This window comes from Sebastes umbrosus, chromosome 9, assembly GCF_015220745.1.
Source record: "Sebastes umbrosus isolate fSebUmb1 chromosome 9, fSebUmb1.pri, whole genome shotgun sequence".
NCBI classification, from domain to species: domain Eukaryota; kingdom Metazoa; phylum Chordata; class Actinopteri; order Perciformes; family Sebastidae; genus Sebastes; species Sebastes umbrosus.
The window spans coordinates 5,187,971-5,208,052 of NC_051277.1; the positions used below are offsets into that span (position 1 = coordinate 5,187,971).

Sequence of the window (20,082 nt, forward strand, 5' to 3'; positions counted from 1 at the left end):
TGGGACTTCACATGCGGGGGAGGACGGTTCGTCGTCACCCAGCGTGGCCAGTGCGGATATGAGTCAGAGATTAGGCATCTGACGGCTGAGATCAATGATAATCACAATTTATGGTTTTTAAACCCCCGCAGTCACAGAGGCATATGGATCTGAGCACATGCCTCCGCTCCCACCACAGTGATTTTCATCAGTAAGTTGAGTCTAACTGAATGAAGCGGCTAAATCAGATGTCCTGCAGCACTTTATGCTTGTCGCCTTTAATCATTTTCGCACAGACGTTTATGAACTGTTTGACACGACGGCTCCAGCCTTTGTTGCAGAGAAAATATGGATCTGAAACCATGGGGATATCAGAAATCAAAGTAAGATAAAAAAAAAATAAGAATGGTAGACAGCAAATGGACCATGTCAGTTTCTAGTAATAATCAGTGAATTAACATAAACCATTAAAGCATCATACTAATGTTTTTGCATGTTTTTAGGCTGCATTTACAACAGATCAAGTCTTCCCATTCATTTTGAATGGGGGTGGTATGTTTTGGCTGCGGCTGCCGTAGGGGGGGTGCCGAAAAAACGCAGCGAAAAAATAGAAACAGAATCAACTTTTTGAAAAAACACAACCTGACGTCACGCTGCGGTGGCCAATCACGTAACCGGCGATCCAGAGCTATACAACCCAGCCATGAGGGAACAGAAGACGTTAATCGTTGCAGTTAATGGGCCATTAAAGTGACTCTCCCACACCGCCGCACAACCCCACGGCGAATCGCTGCAACGCCTGATCTGGTGTGAATGCAGCCTCACACCAGTCATTTCTTTAAAGGAATAGTTTGACATTTTGTTGCTGTTGTTGTTGTTAGGCAGTCAGCGGAGACTCCAGTCCGCCTCTGCTCCCGGCCAAGAAATAGTCTGGCACATAACCTTCAGTAAAAGGATTGAGGATTTGAGGTTTTAAACAGACAGGATATAACATATTTATGTTTATTGGTCAGCTTTAGAGCTGCTGGTTCACCTTGGACAGAGGCCAGCTGTTTCAAGTCTTTATGCAGAAGCTAAGCTAACTGTCTCCTGGCTCAGATATGAGTGGTAACGATCTTCTTATCAAAGTCTCAGAAATCTAAAACAAAAACAGTAATGTCCTGACGGTAATGTAAAGTACTTCATCCAAAGCAAGGAATCTCTGTCTGTCCGTGTGTGTGTGTGTCCTTCGCATATCTCAAGAACCATTCATCCAATCTACTTCACATTTGGTGGGTGTTTTGCTGGGGACCCAAGGGAGTGCAGTGTCGAATTTGGTGCAATTGTCATTATTTTTGACGGATATTGCAATTGCGATACGATTTGCGATATTAGAGGGAATGATATTTACATGATTTTTTTTACATCATTATTCTCATTTTCATCGAAAAACATATTATGGTGATTTTTGCAGGGATCTGTACCAAACAATGACGTTTACTTAAGTTTGTAGAATAAGATGTGAAGGCCAGGACATCTCTGTAGAACCATAATATTTCATTTAAAATGGTATGTGGACACATACTGTAAATTCACCTTTAACAAATATTGCGCCTCCTGCGATTTGAAAATTGCAGTCTGCCATAATGCAATTTCAATTGCTGCTGTTTGCTGGATCTACTAACGTTACAACGACCAAACTCTTCTTCACTTCCCTGGAGTCAACGAGCGATGAGCAGTTCTCGAAGACGCTGCAAGCTGCACGTCCTTGGGGCCACTAGTTTGTAATAACTGAGCTAAAACATGCAAAACACTGATCCGTTCAGCAGCCGTTGCACGGTTTAGGTGATATCGACAAAGACAGTAGCTATATAAAAGGTTTATCTTACCAGTTTAGGGCTGTTTGTATCGCTCACTGTTAATGAAGTGCTAAGGGGAATGGGGGGGTTGCAACAGGTAATACAGACCAATCTAGCACACATAGGCATACGTGTTGTTTGAGGTGCTATATTTGGGTGTTACTTATCTCATCGGGGCGTGATGGAGGTGAGGTGAGGGAGCCGAGTGAATCCCTGGTGGATCCGGGCTGCGAACTCTGAGCTCACATCTCGGGAGTTACAGAGCGCGAGCCAGGCCACATGGGGGGTGGCGGGAGCGCAGAAATAGAAGTACCTCAGTGTGAATACTTGTTTACCTCAGTGTCAACATTTTTGACTCAGCTCATTAACCTGTGCACCTGGGTGAAGCAACACATCTCTCTCTCTTTCTCTTTCTCTCTCTCTCTAATAATGATAACTAAGGGAAAGCATGCTGGAGCTAATGAACAGATGCAACAACAGGGTGGGCGACGGGGCGGCTATCACACCTCAAAGGCAGCGAATCGATTTCAGCTGATACCAGTTCACAGATACACCCTGTAGCACTTTCCTCAAATCTAATCATGGATCCATTCAAACTGCGTTAGCTGGGAGTCTACTTGCCATTAAAATGGGTTTTCAATTTCTATTATTTTGAGAGAGCATTGGTTAAAAAAATGAACCGAGTGCAGAGGTAAAGTAACGGCCATATGTCTTCCATCTCTGAGAGATGGAAAAGGAGAAGAGTCTCCCCCTCCTCTTATCGCTCCCCCCCTCTCTCTCCCTATTACCCATGCAGCCAGCATCCTCTCTAAATTGTTTTGCGTGACCTTTGCTACAGTAGCTCTAATTATTACCATCACACAGGCCCTGTAAGGCACACAGCTAATTATACTGGATTTATCTGAAGGGACATTGGTGCCATTCTTCATAGGCATGTCTTGGCTACCGTCAGCGCGGGTGATCTAAACCCAGAATAAGGTTAATTTGGGTAATACAGTAATAGTAATTAGAGTCACAATAATTACAAGCATAGTTGTAATAACAATGAAGACGAGGTTATTAGGAATAGGAGTCCAAATTAGCTCGCTATACCTTACGTAATTGAGAAGAACGGCGTTGCCAAAAAAAACAGGGGTGAGAAGTGCTGTGCAATATGCATAATGACATTATTACAGCGGCAGATTGTTGCTGTTTCCCCTGAATCGGTGTTTGACAGTGGTAGTTGAAAGATATATTTTCAAAGGCATTGTGGGATTACCCGTTAGTGTAGGTACCAGGACCTCTAGTCATTGCATCTCATAAAGAGTTGTTACTAGAGGAAGCGATATTTTTCAAAGCGCCGACATGAATGAAGAGGGGCAGTTGGAGCCGTCTTTTGGCTGGCGGGCAACTCATGTAATGAGCCTAAGAGGGTTCCAATTATTCCACTTGCGATCAAAAAGGAGAAGGAGATTACTTCTCTTGCTTTTTTTTTTGCTTTGACATTTTACACAGTAACATCTTTTGATAGGGGCTGGGGGAGAGACATAGAGAGAGAGAGAGAGAGAGAGAGAGGGAGAAAAAAAAGCGATTGCTCGTGAGCGCCTGATAGTCTTGAACAGGCTCCAGCAGTACAGTCCTCTCTGTCTAGCAGAGACAAAGCAACGCTGTTTGCAGCTCGCACATTTTTTTTCTTTATTTGTTGGATGTTTTTCTAATAAAAACTACTTTTCCCACTGCATGGTACATTAGCTCCCTCTCAGACCGTGTCACCTGCACAAGACAGAGAAGGGGCTTTCATATGACCGCAGGCTTTGGCTACAGCAGACATGATGGCTGATCGCTGCCACATTTTCCCACCGAGCTATTGTAAATTGTGAGGAGGCATGTTGGGTACTCACTCACTCCACTGCAGTTATTTTCCTCCTCTGCTTAACAGGGTAAGTTGTGTACCGCAGAATACAACGGGGAGTTAAATTATTCGATTGTGTACAGATTTTCTCCTCTCCCTTTCATTTATTAAATTCCCAGATTACGAGTAAAAGCACATTAGAAGCCTGGCGGTAACTAAAAGGATTTCTCCGCTATAGGATATCAAACTATATCAGCCTCGGAGAAATAAACAAAAGACAAATAATATTATGTACCACTGCGCTGAGACAAAGAGAGCTCCAATCTGCATCAGCACAGATAAACATCCACCCCTAAGATATGTTGTTGGTAGATAACAGCTTAGTGTGTGTATGTGTGTGTTTGTGTGTGTGCATTTCCAACACAGAGACACACAAGTGCACGGAGTGGAGCTTTGATGAGCACGAAAATTACTACATGTTGTTTATGGTGGCAGAACAAAAGGATTCAAGGTCTTCATTTCAAGAAGTCAAGCTGTGGAAAGGTGGATGCAGGGTTGCAGATGCATTTCAATTGGGTGGATCTGACTTCATAATATCGACATAATTAGAGGGGAAACAAGATAATGTGCTGTGTGTTAATGTGTGTGTGTGTGTGTGCTTGGGGTTTGGGAATACAGTGCCTCGCCTACCCCTGTGAATCCACAGCCGGGGCGGGAGGCAGAGATCCACCGTCTGTTGCTGTTTTCCACGACCCCGCGTATCCCCCCGCAGTGAAAAACGATGTTTGCCCCCAAAGACGGCCCTAATACAAATTAAATTAAATGAAGTCAGTGCGGCTAATCCCTGTGTGTTTCAGCTGCTGAACCCCCCCCCCACTCCTCCCTCACGAATGAGTGGGTCAAGGCCGCTCGCTGCATCTGGCCCCCTCTCTCCCTCTCTCTCCCTCTCCGCTGGCCCTGCTCTCAAGCTGCTTGACTCCCGGTCCCTGACGGAGGCGACAGCAGGCCCCGCTCCCACTTTCTCTGCCCCACTGCGACTGCATGTGCGTGTTTGCGTATGAATTTGTGTCGCGTTATTCCCTCTCCGACTCCCACATTCCCTTTTGCTTGTTTTTGCCTTTGCGCCTGCATGTGAGCATTTCTTCAAGAAAAGCTTTGTTTGCGACAGGCTTACACATTTCTGCTGAATTTTTTTCTTTATTTTGTAAATGTACAGTTAAATGTAAAATACAGAGGATTCACCATGTCCACATCTCCCAGACGAGGCACTAAACAGCGGCGTAATGGAAAGCAAACAGTGGCGTTGGACCACTTAGTGTTGGATGTTGTTTTGTTCTGCCCGTGCCCTGATGGCAGGCTGTCACACTCCTGTTAACAAGCTGGATTTAAAGATGCGGCGGCAGTGATGTGCCGAGCAGCTAATACTCTGCTGTCAATCCGACCCGGTCGCTGACAGCTGCTCTAGAAAGACCATCCCAAATATTAGCACCAGATGTGCTGCACGTTGAAGCACCATCACAAACAGGATCAAAAAGCTAACTAGGCTTTCCATAGCTGGATCACCAATAGGCCCTGTTGTGACGCGAGCTAAAAGATCTCGTGTGCCCATCTGTTCAATAAAAAGCCCCTTTCTGTGATACGCACTTTGGCACCGAGCCCGATCGTCCACCCCTGATTTGTGCACCGGCTCTGATTTGCGAGACAAAGTGCGCCGACTGAGTTTCAGCAGCTGGTGTTCACTGATATTGTGTTTAGAGGGTTGTGGGTTAGGAGGGCGGGTTGCTTTTTGATGAGCTGGAGTACATGTGTTTGTGTGTGTGTGTGTGTGTGTATGTGTGTGTGCGTTGCGGATCCGAGCACCTGCACACATGCCCTTTTGAAAAGCTCCATCACCCCTCCATCCAGCCAACACGCCGAGTAAACACGGCTTGTTTGAGCGAGTGGCCTGGGGTAGTTGGATTAATGAGCGCTGATGAAGTTCCACTTGTGTCCTGGGTGCTGCCTCCCTATTTGCTGGAGTGGCTGTGATGTGGCAGCGTGTGTCTGGAGGCGGTGACTCATTCCCTTTACCCAGTGTCAGATTAAGGCATGTCAATAAACAGACCCACTCAATCCATCTCCGAGTGACTGCATCCGCTCACAGAGCCTCCCAGTCTGTAATGAGCTGCTGCAAATCTCCATCCAACTAAAATGTCTGGAAAGATGCCTTGTCACAGTGAGGGAGAGGAAAAAAAGCGCCAGGGAGGGAGACGGAGAGGCTACAGAGGCACCGATGTGACTGGCAACCACCTTTTAAAGCTGCTAAGAGAAAAACGCACGGAGCGTCGTGCTCCACCAGTTTGCAGAGTGCAAGACGGTCAGCTCTCCCTTTGCAGATCTGTCGTCCTCGTGTGTATCCAGTTAATCAAAAATTAATTTACTGATTTCAAAGGTGACTCAAAGTTGTGCTGTTTATTCCCCTCCCATGTAAGCGTTTAAGGGGAATGTGTTTGCATAATGTGCAGTGTCTCTGAGTGTTTATTTTGAAGGCCCTGCCCAGGGGAGGAGGGAGAAACCTCTGGGAATCCCGTGTGCACCATCCCTCCTCCCCCTCAGTGCCGGCTAATATAGGGCAAATCTGAGAAGAGAAAATGCTATCTAATAATTCTCTCCCAAAGATTAAATTAGGGATACACCGATCCAACTTTTTCAGTCTCGATAGTGATACCTGGGCTTTAGGTACCGATCCGATACCAGCGTTTAATTAATAAGCTGTATGCCTCGCTGTGAGGAACTTACTGGCATTATTCTTTTATGTGTAAGGAAACATCAGGCTTGACTTAAACATTGCTTTTCTAACAAATAAATACAACTGTAATTCTTTTTAATGCAGCAATACATTTGTCAAAACTATATACTGTATACTAGTATATAAACTAGGGCTGTCAAAGTTAACGCAAAATTGTTTTAACGCCACTAATTTCTTTAGCTCGTGGGGAAGGAGGCTAAATAACGCTCCAAAGTTATGCTAAATTTCGGCGAGGAAAAACTGTCATGACCATTTTCAAAGAGGTCCCTTGACCTCTGACCTCCAGATCAGTGAATGTAAATGTGTTCTATGGGTACCCACGAGTCTCCCCTTTACAGACATGCCCACTTTATGATAATCACATGCAGTTTGGGGGCAAGTCATAGTCAAGTCAGCACACTGACACACTGACAGCTGTTGTTGCCTGTTGGGCTGCAGTTGCAGCCATGTTATGATTTGAACATATTTTGTTTGCCTCCTGTGAGGGTTTCTGGACAATATCTGTCATTGTTTTGTGTTGTTAATTGATTTCTAATAATAAATATATACATACATTTGCATAAAGCAGCATATTTTCCCACTCCCATGTTGATAAGAGTATTAAAGACTTGACAAATCTTCCTTTAAGGTTCATTTTGAACAGATAAAAATGCGATTAATTTGCGATTAATCGTGATTAACTATTTTAATGGATTGACAGCCCTAACATAAACATGAATTGAATAGATCAGCCCCATTGTCACAGATATCCGATCCAGTATCGGTGCATCCCTAGATTAAATGACTCTTATAAACATGTGCTTAATCCAAGAGGAAAACAATAAATCTACCTGGATTAGACGTTACACTCAACATTTCCGGAGTCTGTTCGGAAAGATTCAGCACCTACGTCTCTCGTGTGGCGCCACACACACATTAAGGGATTTTGGGGATGAGAGCGAGTGTGAAAACTTTTCAGTCTGACATCCAAATTAAAGAAAATCCCTCAAGACTTGCCTAAAGGGGAAGTGCCTTGCTATTTGAGTTTGATTTGGCTCTGCGGGCTTTAAGGAAAGTAAGCCGATTTCTTTTAGGAAACAGCCAAAGTCTTTTTCCTCCCTCCCTCCTTCCCGTCTTTACTATGTAAAAACCTACAAGTCGTAATCTCATAGAGATGCTCAGGTTTCCTTTCTGACTTGGAGATAGAAGAAGTCTGGAAAACGCCGAACAGGTGTTGAATGGAACTCTATCCAGCAGCCGTACGTGTCCCTATTCATTCTAAGTGGACACGTCTGAAAGGCTTAAAAGCACCAGCCTTGTCTCTTAGACAAAGACAAAACAAAAACACGGCGACCCCCGGAACCCACGCCGCCACCAACAGTTTGAAACATGTTGGTCCTGAGCGGTGATTCTCTGGTAAGACAACAGCTCTGACTTAAGCCTCTTTAGCATCAGCCGACTCCGCTGGAATGCAGACGTCTGCAGAGGGGGCCTATTATTTAAAATCTTTTCATCATGCTGAAAGGGAGGGAAATAGCTTTGACGTTGAGGAGCTCATGAATAATGAATGCTGTTTCTATCAATGTATGTATAATTAATCACATCTCTACTAACTGGACTTGTGTGGAGCCTGTAGGCCTGAGTGACATGGAGACTGGTCTGGACTGTTGTCTCTGTTTCAGAGGAAGAGACAGCCGCATTATTTGCTGCAGTTTCCTATGTGTCTGTGTGTGTGAGTGGGGGGTGATGCACAGGTGGAACAAGCAATAGCTTTTATCCCTTTTCTTCACTTTATGAGAGCCGGGGGTGATTGTTTTTGGTCCGAGTGAGCAAATATTTGTTCGATTTCACACGGAAAAAGGCGAGAAAAATGAGGAGGAAGTGCAAGTAGGAAGCGGGGTTGTGTTTACGAATCTGTTTCATTGTGTTTCAGAGACGCCGTTGTTTAGTTTGCTCAAACAATACTCGACACTTAACACACGTGGTCAAGGACACAATTGACCTTTTAATAGCCTTCAGTTTATTTATTTTTCTGTCCGGTCACAAAGGCTGCAGAAATAGTACAAGCTGCCGCGGAGCAAGGGGAGCTTTTAAAAAACCCCCGTTTCTCTCTCCACAGAATCACTCACTTTCATAACATGATTGATTCCCAAATAGGGGTTTGGGGTGAATTGATGGGTGATGAAGTGAAATGATGCAGAGAATGTGGCAGGTTGTTTGTCACACATGTGCCCCTTCTGTCACAATTGATTGTGTATAATTTGAGTTTGCAGGGGAGCCAGTTGATATTAAATGGTAACAACTCTCTGTATTCATCACGGCGGGCCGCCTTTAGCGGGCAGAAATAGAAAATGTAATCTCATCCACAACCATGGCTGCGCCTCAGGCACTCTTTCACCCTTTTTACCGCTGATCCTCCCTTAGGGGCCCTGCCCTCTATAAAGGAAGAGGGGAAATCTATAATCTAGCAGATGGCTGAGGATCTATGGGAAATTCTATAATCGGGAAGAAGGTGGTGATGATGATGGTCGTCGGGGTTTGAGGGGCAGAGGGAATGGAGGCAGCGTTTCTTCCTCCTCACGTACACAAAATATACACCCAGGTTGCCTCGGTGGTCTCCGTCTCCGTCATGGGTGTCACACGGACTTGAAGCTGCTTAGAGGTTGCCGCTGGGTGCAGACCCAGAGGCGAGGTGGTCGGGCGCCAGCTCAGCCCTGCAAGTCGGGGATTGTCGGAGCGGCGCTTTTGTGGGGAAGCAGAAAGAGAGAGTCTGTGTGTGCAAGAATGTGAGGCTCAAAGTGAAGCATTTCTTTTCATAGTCGCAGTGTGTATAGGATGGGAAAGTCACCCGTGCACACACACACTCCTCTGCATCCTCCCTGCAAAATTACATGAGGGGAATACATGCATCTGTAAACAGGCAGTTTCAGACACTCACCATCCTTCATCCGGTGGAGGTTTTTTTTATTTCTAATTTCCTCCTCTCTCTTACTTTTTTCCATCCCTAACTTTATCACAACCAACCCAAGGTAATGAAGCCTTTTTATTTTCTAATTGCAGCTGGCTCGCCCTGTAAACCCCCCCCCCCCCCCTGCATCTCTCTCTCTCCACATCTCTTCCTTTAGCAATGGGATATCAATAACAAGGCACATTATGTGCAACATTTCCTTCCGGGATCGAGGGGAGTCCGCCAGCGAGCCGCAGCAACAATAAACCAAGACTGAGAGGCACAACCTCAGACTGCTCAAACACACAATGAAGCAGCAAAATCCGATCTGACAGTTTTAATTGATTCTGTCTCGTCTGTTGTTCTGTATGTTTAAAAACTGTGCGTTTCGGTGTGGCGGTGAGAGCATTTTTGCATCCACAAACAAACGCGGCTTGATGTTTTTTCCGCGGCTAAATTGACGACATTGAAGAGTCGCATCCGTGACAGACACGAAACACTCACTCCGGTAATCCATTTTTCTTTCTTTTTAGATGCTCAACTTTTTTTTTAGATGCGGTCTTTAACAACCCGCCCGCCCTGTTTTATATACCTTCTGTTTTTAAGCAGTTTAACTCCCTGATCTGATGGATCACATCTCAACTTTGCTTAAAAGATTGATGCATCCGTGTTTAAGCAATCTTGTTATTCAGTAAATGGAGATTATTCCAGACAAAGATACAGACTGCTTATCAAAATCACAGTATTCTGGTTTCACGTCAGTCTTTTAAATGTAAAAGAAAAAGAAAAAAAAAGCCTCTATAAATATAATAATAATCTTGAGTAAGAAGCAGATTGCTGATGGCACCATCTTATGCATCGCTTTTTAAATGTTATCAGTGCATGTCGCTGCATCTGTCCATATTTTTCCAGCTTGTTTAAATGTTCTACTGTATCAGCCTCAATAATCAGACATACAGTAGGGCAGCTGTGTGACATTTTTTTTTCTCTCTTTTTCTCTCCTATCTGTGTGACATCTGCTGAACTTGTCGGGTGTTTACTGGTGTAACAACTGGTGTCTTCACCCCCCCATCCTCTCCTCCTCCTCCTCCTCTCTCTGGTGCTCCCCATGCCCCCACACAATGAATACACTTGCATCCAGACTACAGAACCAATTGTCACGCTGGGAGGAAGGCAAATCAAATCTTACGGCAGCAACTAGGCGAGGAGATTGCTTTTCCTCTCAGTGGCAGAGGAGCGGGAGCCCGTCGTCCCCGTGCCTCAGGTTTTACTGGAGAGACAGAAGCAGAGGGGTGAAAAGGGGAAAGCTACTGGGCTGCAGCAGCTGGACCGCAAGCCTCCCGCAGGTCAAGTCTCACCCATTTCCTCCCATCTTCACCCTCCACTCTCTTTCCACTCCCTTACCCCGCTCATCCTGACACTACCTATCCGTCACCCGGCGACACCGGGGACTACATTCCTCCCCTCCAGTCCTCCAGATGAAACGGAACAATAATTATGGGGATAGAGTGGCTCTGGCCGCCAAACTGGGGCCGCTCGGATCACAACAACACATTGTCCAACCTGATTAAGTAGCCATTTGTGGCGTCCTCACTGTAGTTAAGCAGTCCTCATCCTCTTGCCTGAAACTTGACCTCCCAGCAAGATATATTGACATGTCCTCCAATTTGAGGTCGGTCAGAAAATGCGGGGGGAAGACATTACATTTCTTTACAGGAAGCCCAGGCTAATGCATCCGATTCTCCCTCAGAATAGGCACTCATGAGTGACTCACCAGTGCCCAAGGTTATGCCCTCACATGTTGGGTGTTTGTAAGACAAATAGAGGAAATGTGGTTATCTTCACTGATTAACAAGCAAGCTGCTGCGTTGAGCTATAGAGGAAGAAATACATCGAATACCACCAAGAGCTTTTCTTTTTTTTTTTGAAGCTACTACACACTTAAGAGAGCTCCATGTAAAAACCCTGAGAGGGGAATTGCATTATGGAGTTCCATTTCTGGACTGGAACAGCTTGAGAGCCGTCCGGGGCACGCCGCCTTCCTCTCCAGGCCGCGCTCACACACAACCTGCCATCCAAACCAATTACAGGCTGCAGCCAGAGTGACATTCACAAGAAATTTTCTATCTTGTCTTTTAAATGAAGTTTTCCCCTTGTTACTCATGCCTTGCATTTTCATTAGTCTCTCAGTGGAGGCGCAGCCACTGTAGAGGACGAGGAGGTTTAATTTGTGCTCACTGGGACCAGCACAGGAGAGCACACATACAGCCCATGTTTGCTATAGCATGGCCGCATTATTGATCAACATTATTGATCTATAATGGAAGCGTTATACATCTTTTAAGAGAAAAAAACACCACTTGCATGTCTAAAATTATTTGAAAATGAATGCAACATTGTGTGTTAATCATGAATTAATAACAAACCTGAGTTGCAGTGCGTTGCCGCCGCCGCCGCCACTACCTTTGATATTTAATGGAGTCAAGCTGAACGGGAACAAAAGGAGTCAGGGGTAATACAAGAGAACAAACACGGTGTGCTGCAAATTAAGAGCTAATAATAAAATGTTAATTAAATTCCTTTTTATGAATTATCTCCTCCGTATTAACGAGTTAAAGTTTAATTAGGGGTAAATGGTAAAGGGAGACAGAATGATGCTAACCTTCAGCACAAACACATTGCATCATAATTTCAGCGAACCCCAATCAGAGGCCTGCCCTCGCACTGTTGCTTATCATTATACAAAGTTCCTGCGAAGAAATAATTAGGAAGAAAGGAGGTGAGAGGGCGAACAACAGTATGCACCTTTGAGATTATTGGATACATCTCTGACATACATACAAGTTAAAGTGTAAGAGACGAGAGCAGCATCAGTTAGATAATAATGCAGCGCGGCATACATGTTGAGTAAATGGCATCAATGCGGCAAATGCAAACAAACGCAGACACGTATTTGGTTGCATTATCACACTCTTACATTTTTCATAGACTGTAAACAGGTCATGGGAGCTATTTGCCAGAGGTAAACACCACACATCGGCTGCTGTGATCTGCCAGCGTCACTTTTATTTATTTATGTATTTATTTATTTATTTCAAAAGAGAGATCCAAGAAGACTAAAAGGACTAATGTTTGACGTTTCCACCGCTCCTCTTTCTAGACTTCCTCGGCATTGTGGTTCCACTTCCACGCCGACGCCGCAAAAAAAGTTCAAAATGTTCAACCTCATTAACATCTAATACATCTTTTGAGTTTTTAATCCGAATCTGTTTTGGTCGCCATGTATGACAGCTGTGCGGGGCCGCCGCTACCTCAACAGCAGGCCTGTGTCAAATGTGTAGCTGGCTTGATAATCAGCAACTGTGCTCCAGTGCCTGCATTAACCTTTCTTATCATAGGGGTGACTTTTCTTTGATATCGGTACTGTAGACGACTTCCCTTCGGAAGTCAGCCATTGACTCGCAGCTTCTTTTTTTTCTTTTTTTATCAGGATGCAGTATCTGCGCCGTGGAATTTTAAGTGAAGGCTCTGCTTTCTTTCTGCAGAAAAACACCTGCATCTTATCAAAGTTTGTCGAAAGGGGTCGTATCCTGGCTTCTCTCGGGTCTTGGGAAGTCCTTTGAGAGGCTTTGATACCCTTTGGCCCTCTGACATCTTCAGCGAGTGTGAGCAGAAGCTTGGCAGACGCAGGGAGGGGCTATACCTGCTCAGTGTACACTAACTCCTCTGTCCATGTGCTCTTACTCCACATTCTCCTTCGCTAAATAAATGTTGGAGGGGGGGAGAAAAAAAATGAATGTAGGATGCCTTTGAACTGTGTTCTCTAATGTGGGTCAGAGATCTATCGTATGCATATTCTAAAAGCCTTTTCATCTGCAATTGCGGAGTTAAGATTCCCCCGGTACGCTCTTAATTTCATCTACTTCTCTTGCAGTTATTTATTTAATATTTCTACATTAATGTCTTCTCAAACATGGTAAAAGTGAAGAGTTCAGAGAAGAAGAAAAAAAGGGAAACTTTTCTTCTCCTTCTGTGTGCGTGATGAGTCTGTCCGTCCTAATGACTCCATTTTAAAGACGGTGGGCTGACCGGCAGCGGAGGGAGGGAGTGAGGGAGGGAGGGCGGGAGGCGTCGGGAGCGGGGAGGGCGAAGAGGAGAAGAGAGGCTGCGCTCACACTGCAGCACTCTTCCTCAGCTCTCAGCTCCCAGTCAGCCTCTCTGTGTGTGTGCTTTGAAAGAGAATAGGATTCAGCCCTTTGAAAGCCGAGGCTGCTCACCGGGGCCTTTGTGGAAAATAACATTTCAACTGAAAGCCAATTACTGCTAACATTATTTTGGTTGCCTCCATTATTAAAAGTACCTCTCTCTGTTGCCCCCCATCATCCCTCAACCACAACCCCCCCACCCCACCCACTCACCCCCCCACCCCCTGCATCGTTGTGTTACAGACGGAGAATTACTCCATCGACTCCAGTTACGTGAACAGCAGAGCCCACCTCATTAAAAGGTATGTGTTGATTAGGAACTGTTACCAGCACCTCGTTACCGTCGCTATCTGTAATTATTTGATCTAATGAGTGCACCGCTACCGTTTGCATGTGTTCCTGCATTCGGGTGTAATTGCAAATGGGAGGATAAGATTTTTTGGGGGATAAATAGCATTACTCCATAGTGCGTTTAGGAGACATTTGTTGAAACGAGCCACAAACTCCGAATATTAGATTACACACAGCAGCAGGATCAGCGAGTAATGATTTTCATATTTACAGATAACCTTATTACTCTCCTGTAATTCAGTTCATTAGCAACACATGTGGCTCGAATTGCATCAGTTTAAGGCTTAAAACAACTACTCAGTGATCAAATGATATTCAAGGGATTTCTCAAGTGCTTTTTCTCCCACTGTTTTATCAAAACACAAATAGCTTCATGAATAGTCAATAATGATGTTGGGGTTTTTTTCTAGGGGGTGAAGAAGTGTAGAATTACGGCGGCGTATTGCTGCCACACCAGGGAAAAAATACACATCAGTATCACGTTATAACGTCAAAAGTTTATTGTTATAAAATATATATATATAGCAAGATATTTTCATGTTATTACGACATACAAACTTATCACGTTATAACAAGAAGCTTCTTTTGTTATAACAATATACTATTTATCTTGTTATAACGTCAAACTTTTCATGTGAAATGTTTCACGTTTTAACAATATAGGTGATGATCACGTTATAACGTGAAACATTTTATGTTATGACAATAAGTTATCACGTTTATCATGAAAAGTTTCAAGTTATATCTTGTTATAATGTGGAAAACATCTTCTTATCACGTTATAACAAGATACTTTTACGTTATGAAGACATACAAACTTATGACATAACAAGAAACTTCTCTTGTTATAACAACGTGAAACTTTTCATGTTAAAACGTGATAACTTATTGTTATAACGTGAAATGTTTCACGTTATAACAATATATGTGATGATCACGTTATAATATATATATATATATATATATGAAATGTTATATGTTATAACAATAAGTTATCATATTTATCATGAAAAGTTTCATGCTATAACATGAACATTTTCTTGTTATAACGTAAAAAGTTTGTACGTCATAACAAAGTGAAAATATCTAGTTATAACGTGGAAAACATCTTCTTATAACAATAAACTTTCAACGTTATAACGTGACAATGATCCATTTTTTTGTCCTGGTGTGGCAGCAGTACGCTTCCATATATATACATATATATATATATATATATATATATATATATATATATATATATATATATATATATATATGTTTTCATTGTGCTTTCAGTCCACCTGAACCAAGATATAAGTTAGGTTCAAGGTTCTTTATTTGTCAGCAAAGCAGTCAAAAGTTAAAAAAAAAATATTATCTAAGGCATAAAATAGTGCAGTTAAAATAAAAGGCTTAAATAGAAACATAAATAAATATAAAATAGTAATGTCAAAGTAAATTTGTACATTTGTGGAAGACAATATTTCAGATGGGAAACTGAATGTAAACAGGATATAGTATGTTTATGCATGAAGAGAAGTAATATATGTGCACAGAGGTGTAAACAGGGATGTAGTATGTATAGAGAAGTAATACATATGTATATATACTGTATATACACAGAGGTGTGATAGTTTGTAAAACAGTATGTAAGGTAAATAAAGGTAAAGTGACAGCAGAGATCGATGGGGGTTGGGATGGGGGGTCATATAATAATTCCCTCCAGCCAGGCTTTTTGTAACCAGGCTCACTTGGAATAACTACAATCCTTCCTTTCTACCTGCAGCTATTGAAAAATTCCATCCTTTCTTTTGTTTTGAGGCATCCCGGCCTTTTGAAAACCCATTATGGCAATTTCCTTTCCCCCTCCCTCCCCAAAAGATTCCTGGCATTAATGTAAACAAAGAGCATTCAAGTGTGGGCCTCTGCAGCACACTACAAAGAAATCCCCTCAGGAGCCAGCGAGCCTCTGGTCTGGGACAGGTGCAATTACAGTGATAACATCAGAGAGCGAGCATTACCTGCAGTCCTCTCTCCCAGGCTGGAGAATGTGAAGCTCGGGGCCAGGGAATGCAGCTTACCTTGTACCGTCCTTCACTTCCTCAACCTTACTTTATGTTTGCACACATTTGTTTACTCTCCTCCGTCTATTCTTTTCCCCTCCTCTCTAACCTCCTTTCTCCCTCGCTACATCCATATACGTTTCCCCTCCTGCAACAACACATGTTCATATATTCACCCCTATTTAGTGTTGTTTGTAAAGTGGAATTCGTTCCAGTGGGATGGAAATCAAATGAAGGGAAATCATGCTGTTACTGTGCAGCTGTTGATTGTGCCCCCCCCCCCCCCAACCCACCAGTCTTTATTGACTGTGAGCCCCAAACAAGACAGATGCTCGGTTTGTATGCTTCCAGCGTTTCCCTACATCCATCTTCCTTCCAGGAATTCCTGATTGCTGCGGTATTTGTTTGATTGTAGTGAATGAGTGCCTCCTGTTTGTTCAATGTCCTTGAAGTCAGCGCATCCATCCAAAATGTCCCCCGTCTGAGACAACCCCATAGCTGCCTGCCACCGCGCTATCTGTGAAGTTAAAAAAATGTGCACTTAATCCAAAAAGGCTCTCAACAGATTTAGACTTCCTTCTTATTTCATGGTTACTGCGAGTGTAGAAGCTGCAGCGAGAGCTTTGTTCTCTGCAAAAGCGTAGTTTTTTTTAACTAAGACTTGCAACAACAACAAAAAAAATTTAATTCATGGAAATAGAGCATGCAGAAAGGGCAAATAATTCATAGAAAGGACATAAAAAAAAAGACGGACAGCTAGTCACGAACCATCAGAGGTGCGGACGGAGGGGGAACGCGTCTGAACACAAGTGATGTGACAGTTAATCAACATATCCCTCTCCTCCCCTCTTGGCCCCCATGTAGCACGTCGACATTCAAGGACCTGGAGGGGAACAGTCTGAAGGACAGCGGCCACGAGGAGAGCGACCAGACCGACAGCGAACACGACGTCCAGAGAGGACACTATGTTGACACGGCTGTCAATGACGTGCTGAACATGACTGTCCCCCCCAATGTTTGCCAGCTGCCAGACCAAGGTAAGAAAAGCTGCTTGTACGCGAGCGTGTGTGTGTGTGTGTGTGTGTGTGTGTGTGTGTGTGTAAGTGGGGAACATCCTTTGGAGTGTGTTTTGCCAGTTTCAAGATAAGACCCGGGTCTGTTTTTACGCCTCGAGAGCGTCTTTTAAGGTGCATTATGCCCATTGCGAGCCTCAGATGTGCAAGTATGAATAACATCACCGTTTTTTCCTTGTCTTTGATGTCCTGCTGGAGCAGCTAATGTGAGGGATCTCTGACAGCTAAGGCTACCCTTTGATACGGGCTTAGGCAACATTATTGACTGATAGTAGCCACGTCCGCCGACTTCAGATGTGCTTGAATGGCAGCAATTAGGCTCACAAAGGTAGAAGGTGGAAATCTACATATCTCCACGTGCCCTCATCCATTATTCAACGGGATCATTTAGCAGGGAATTAATGTTGATGTTTCATTTCTGACTCACTGTTTAAAAAGACATCCGCTTGGTTGGCAGGAGTCAGTGTAAGGGGTCATGTTCGTTCTTAACTACTGCCAGTCAGACTGAGGAGGAAAGTGGGTCAGTAAGTAAGAGAGTGGAGAAAGCCTGTCTGGAGCAGACCAGGATGTTACTATATGCACCTGAGGGTATTTACCAAGCTCAAAAGGTAACGCCGCATGCACAGGTGCAACAGCTCAGCGGCGAGTCGGCGTGTGAAAATTGCAGACATTTTAGAAAAGATTCACATTAGCAATTTTATTCCAGAGTGAGGTGGAAACGCCGGACATTTTATTTTAAAAGCACACTCTCGAGGACAGCACTCACAGATATCACTCGCAGCATCTGAACTTTACATTCGCGCCGCGCTCCAATTTGGGAACTTGTGCCAAATTTAGTTTTTCTTCCCTCAGTTAACGTCGACATCATTTTGGTTCCTTTTTTTTTTTTTTTTTTTTACGAACACTGCCCCAGTAAGGCTCTCTCACTACTCTACTTTCTTCCTCCTCAGCTCATATAGGGAAGACATTTTAATGAGCAAGAGATAACGAAAAGGAACCCTAGTTTGCGAAAATGCATAAAAGAAATGAAGATTATGGGATTTTTATTATTTATACATCTATTTTTACCAGTGGACTGTGAAGTGTGTGGGTGTGGTTGGAGAGGCAGTAATAGACATGTGAAGGCTCTTCCTTGTCTGGTCCCTGGCACACTTTAACTCACCAGATGCTTCACTTGGAGCAATTTGGCTGTTGATGTTGTTTGACTGGGGAATAATAACATTAGGCAACCTACACTTTATTTAATCCAGAATAGAGCCATACAAAGGGAGCTGCCTTCACGGCCAGTTGCCTATAGAAATATCTGTCTGTCTCTCCGTATGTCCTTCGCATATCTCGAGAATCGCTCAGCCGATCGACTTAACACTTGGCGGGAGTGTTGCTGGGGATGTGGTGCAAATTGTTCAGCTGGTGGCACTTTAATAGTGAACATTATGTTTTGGCCTGTAACTTATGAACCTTAAGTCTCAGATTGTGTTGGTCCAGACGAATCTATCCATATACACCGCACCCATTTGCTCCTAGATTGATTTTCCACTATTTTGAATTGTGTCCAAATCTCTTTTTTTGCTGCTCCTCCTTCAATTTTGTGAGCAATTGTCACCAAATTTGGTACAGAATATCTCTGGACCGAGCCTGGAAAAGTTACTTCTTTGGATTTTTGGCTGTTCCAGACAGTTTTGCTATAGCTGGCCCTCAAGGTTAGCTCAAATACTGTGGGCAGGGCTTATATTACTCCTGAACGCTTTGCGCTATTGGAACCACATTTGGTGGACATGTGTAGATGTGATGTCTGAGTGACCATAACAAATTTGGTGCCATTTGGCCAATAGGTGGCGCTGTAGCAGCATCATCTCGTATCTCTGTCAGTCATACGTATACACCATAGACTGTATATAAAAATGGACGACATGACAGCTCCCCTTAAGTGAAGCCAAAACATCTGGATCGCCCCCCTGGTGGCTGGCTGCAGTATAGGGCATAAAGCCTGCCTCCTCCATGTTAGCGGATGGGACATGGGCCAAACTAAAAAGTCTTAGTACACGTCAAATACATTTTTCCCAAAGATGTTTTCTGTCATTTGAAGTAGTTGTTATCACGCTGATGTGTGTTCAAGTGTTAATTCTTCTGATAAGTTTGGTTTTGGTTACTTGATGCTATAAAAAGGGGGCGAGGCGTCATGGTTGGCGGCCGTGCTCGGCTCGCGATTGGTTCAGCGGGTGACCTCGATACCGCGGTCACTACTGCGCAGACTCTGGCTCCAAATGACGCCAAAAATCTCAAGATGGCAGCTCACGGATATTTTGGCTTCACTTCTGTACAGCGGGAGGAAGTGGAGACACGTACATCTATATTTACAGTCTATTGAATACATATACACAGACAATCCTTTGCGTATCTTGGGAACCGTTGATCTAATCAAATTAACACTACACCGCGGTTCTCGACAACACTGCAAGTAGCCAATCAATTCCCCCGTTCCGGACGGGCGCTGCACTAGTGTGTCTTGTAATGAGCTGAGAAATATAAAGATGGACGTGTATTTAAGGTCAGGAAGTGTGGCGACCATTAGAATCAACTCCGTACTGCCCGTTCCCTCAGTGGCGTCAGACAGTAATGAACAATGAAAAGTGAATTTGTTGACTATTGGTTGCCAGCTGTAATTACTTCACCACCACCACCATCCCCCCCACCCAAAAAAAGTCCTATGCCTTAAAAAATGCATGCTGACAGGTCTTCTAGTGGTGGGGATCTCATTATTGGAGACAATTACAAATGATGTACATGAGGAATATTACAAGTGGGGAGAGCTCTCTGAGGCAGTTCTTTTTTCATTAACACCACCAATGATTGTATCTGTTTCAGCAAAATGGATGCATGCCTGCTGAATGTATAATGCAGCAGCACACTGCTGGTAAACAGAACCAAGAGGCTATTTCACAGCCCTGTCCCATTGTTTTTTGACCAGAACAAATAGATGATAACAAAGTATCTGTTTGGAATTACAATTAGTTTGCTATTGGCTTTTTTTATTATTATTATTATT

The 20,082-nt window shown here is 43.8% G+C and overlaps 1 protein-coding gene across 8 annotated transcripts in view; it reads left to right on the forward strand.

Moving 5' to 3' along the window:
* Positions 1-20,082, forward strand: part of pcdh19 (protocadherin 19) — a 67,760-nt gene that overhangs the window by 20,524 nt on the left and 27,154 nt on the right. For 4 of the 8 annotated variants that reach the window (XM_037780210.1, XM_037780212.1, XM_037780206.1 and 1 more), the window contains exons 3-4: positions 13,811-13,869; positions 16,816-17,000. In XM_037780210.1, coding sequence (XP_037636138.1) covers positions 13,811-13,869; positions 16,816-17,000 — 244 coding nt within the window. The remainder of the gene's footprint in view (positions 1-13,810; positions 13,870-16,815; positions 17,001-20,082) is intronic. The other 4 variants (XM_037780211.1, XM_037780213.1, XM_037780207.1 and 1 more) reach the window with 1 other exon arrangement.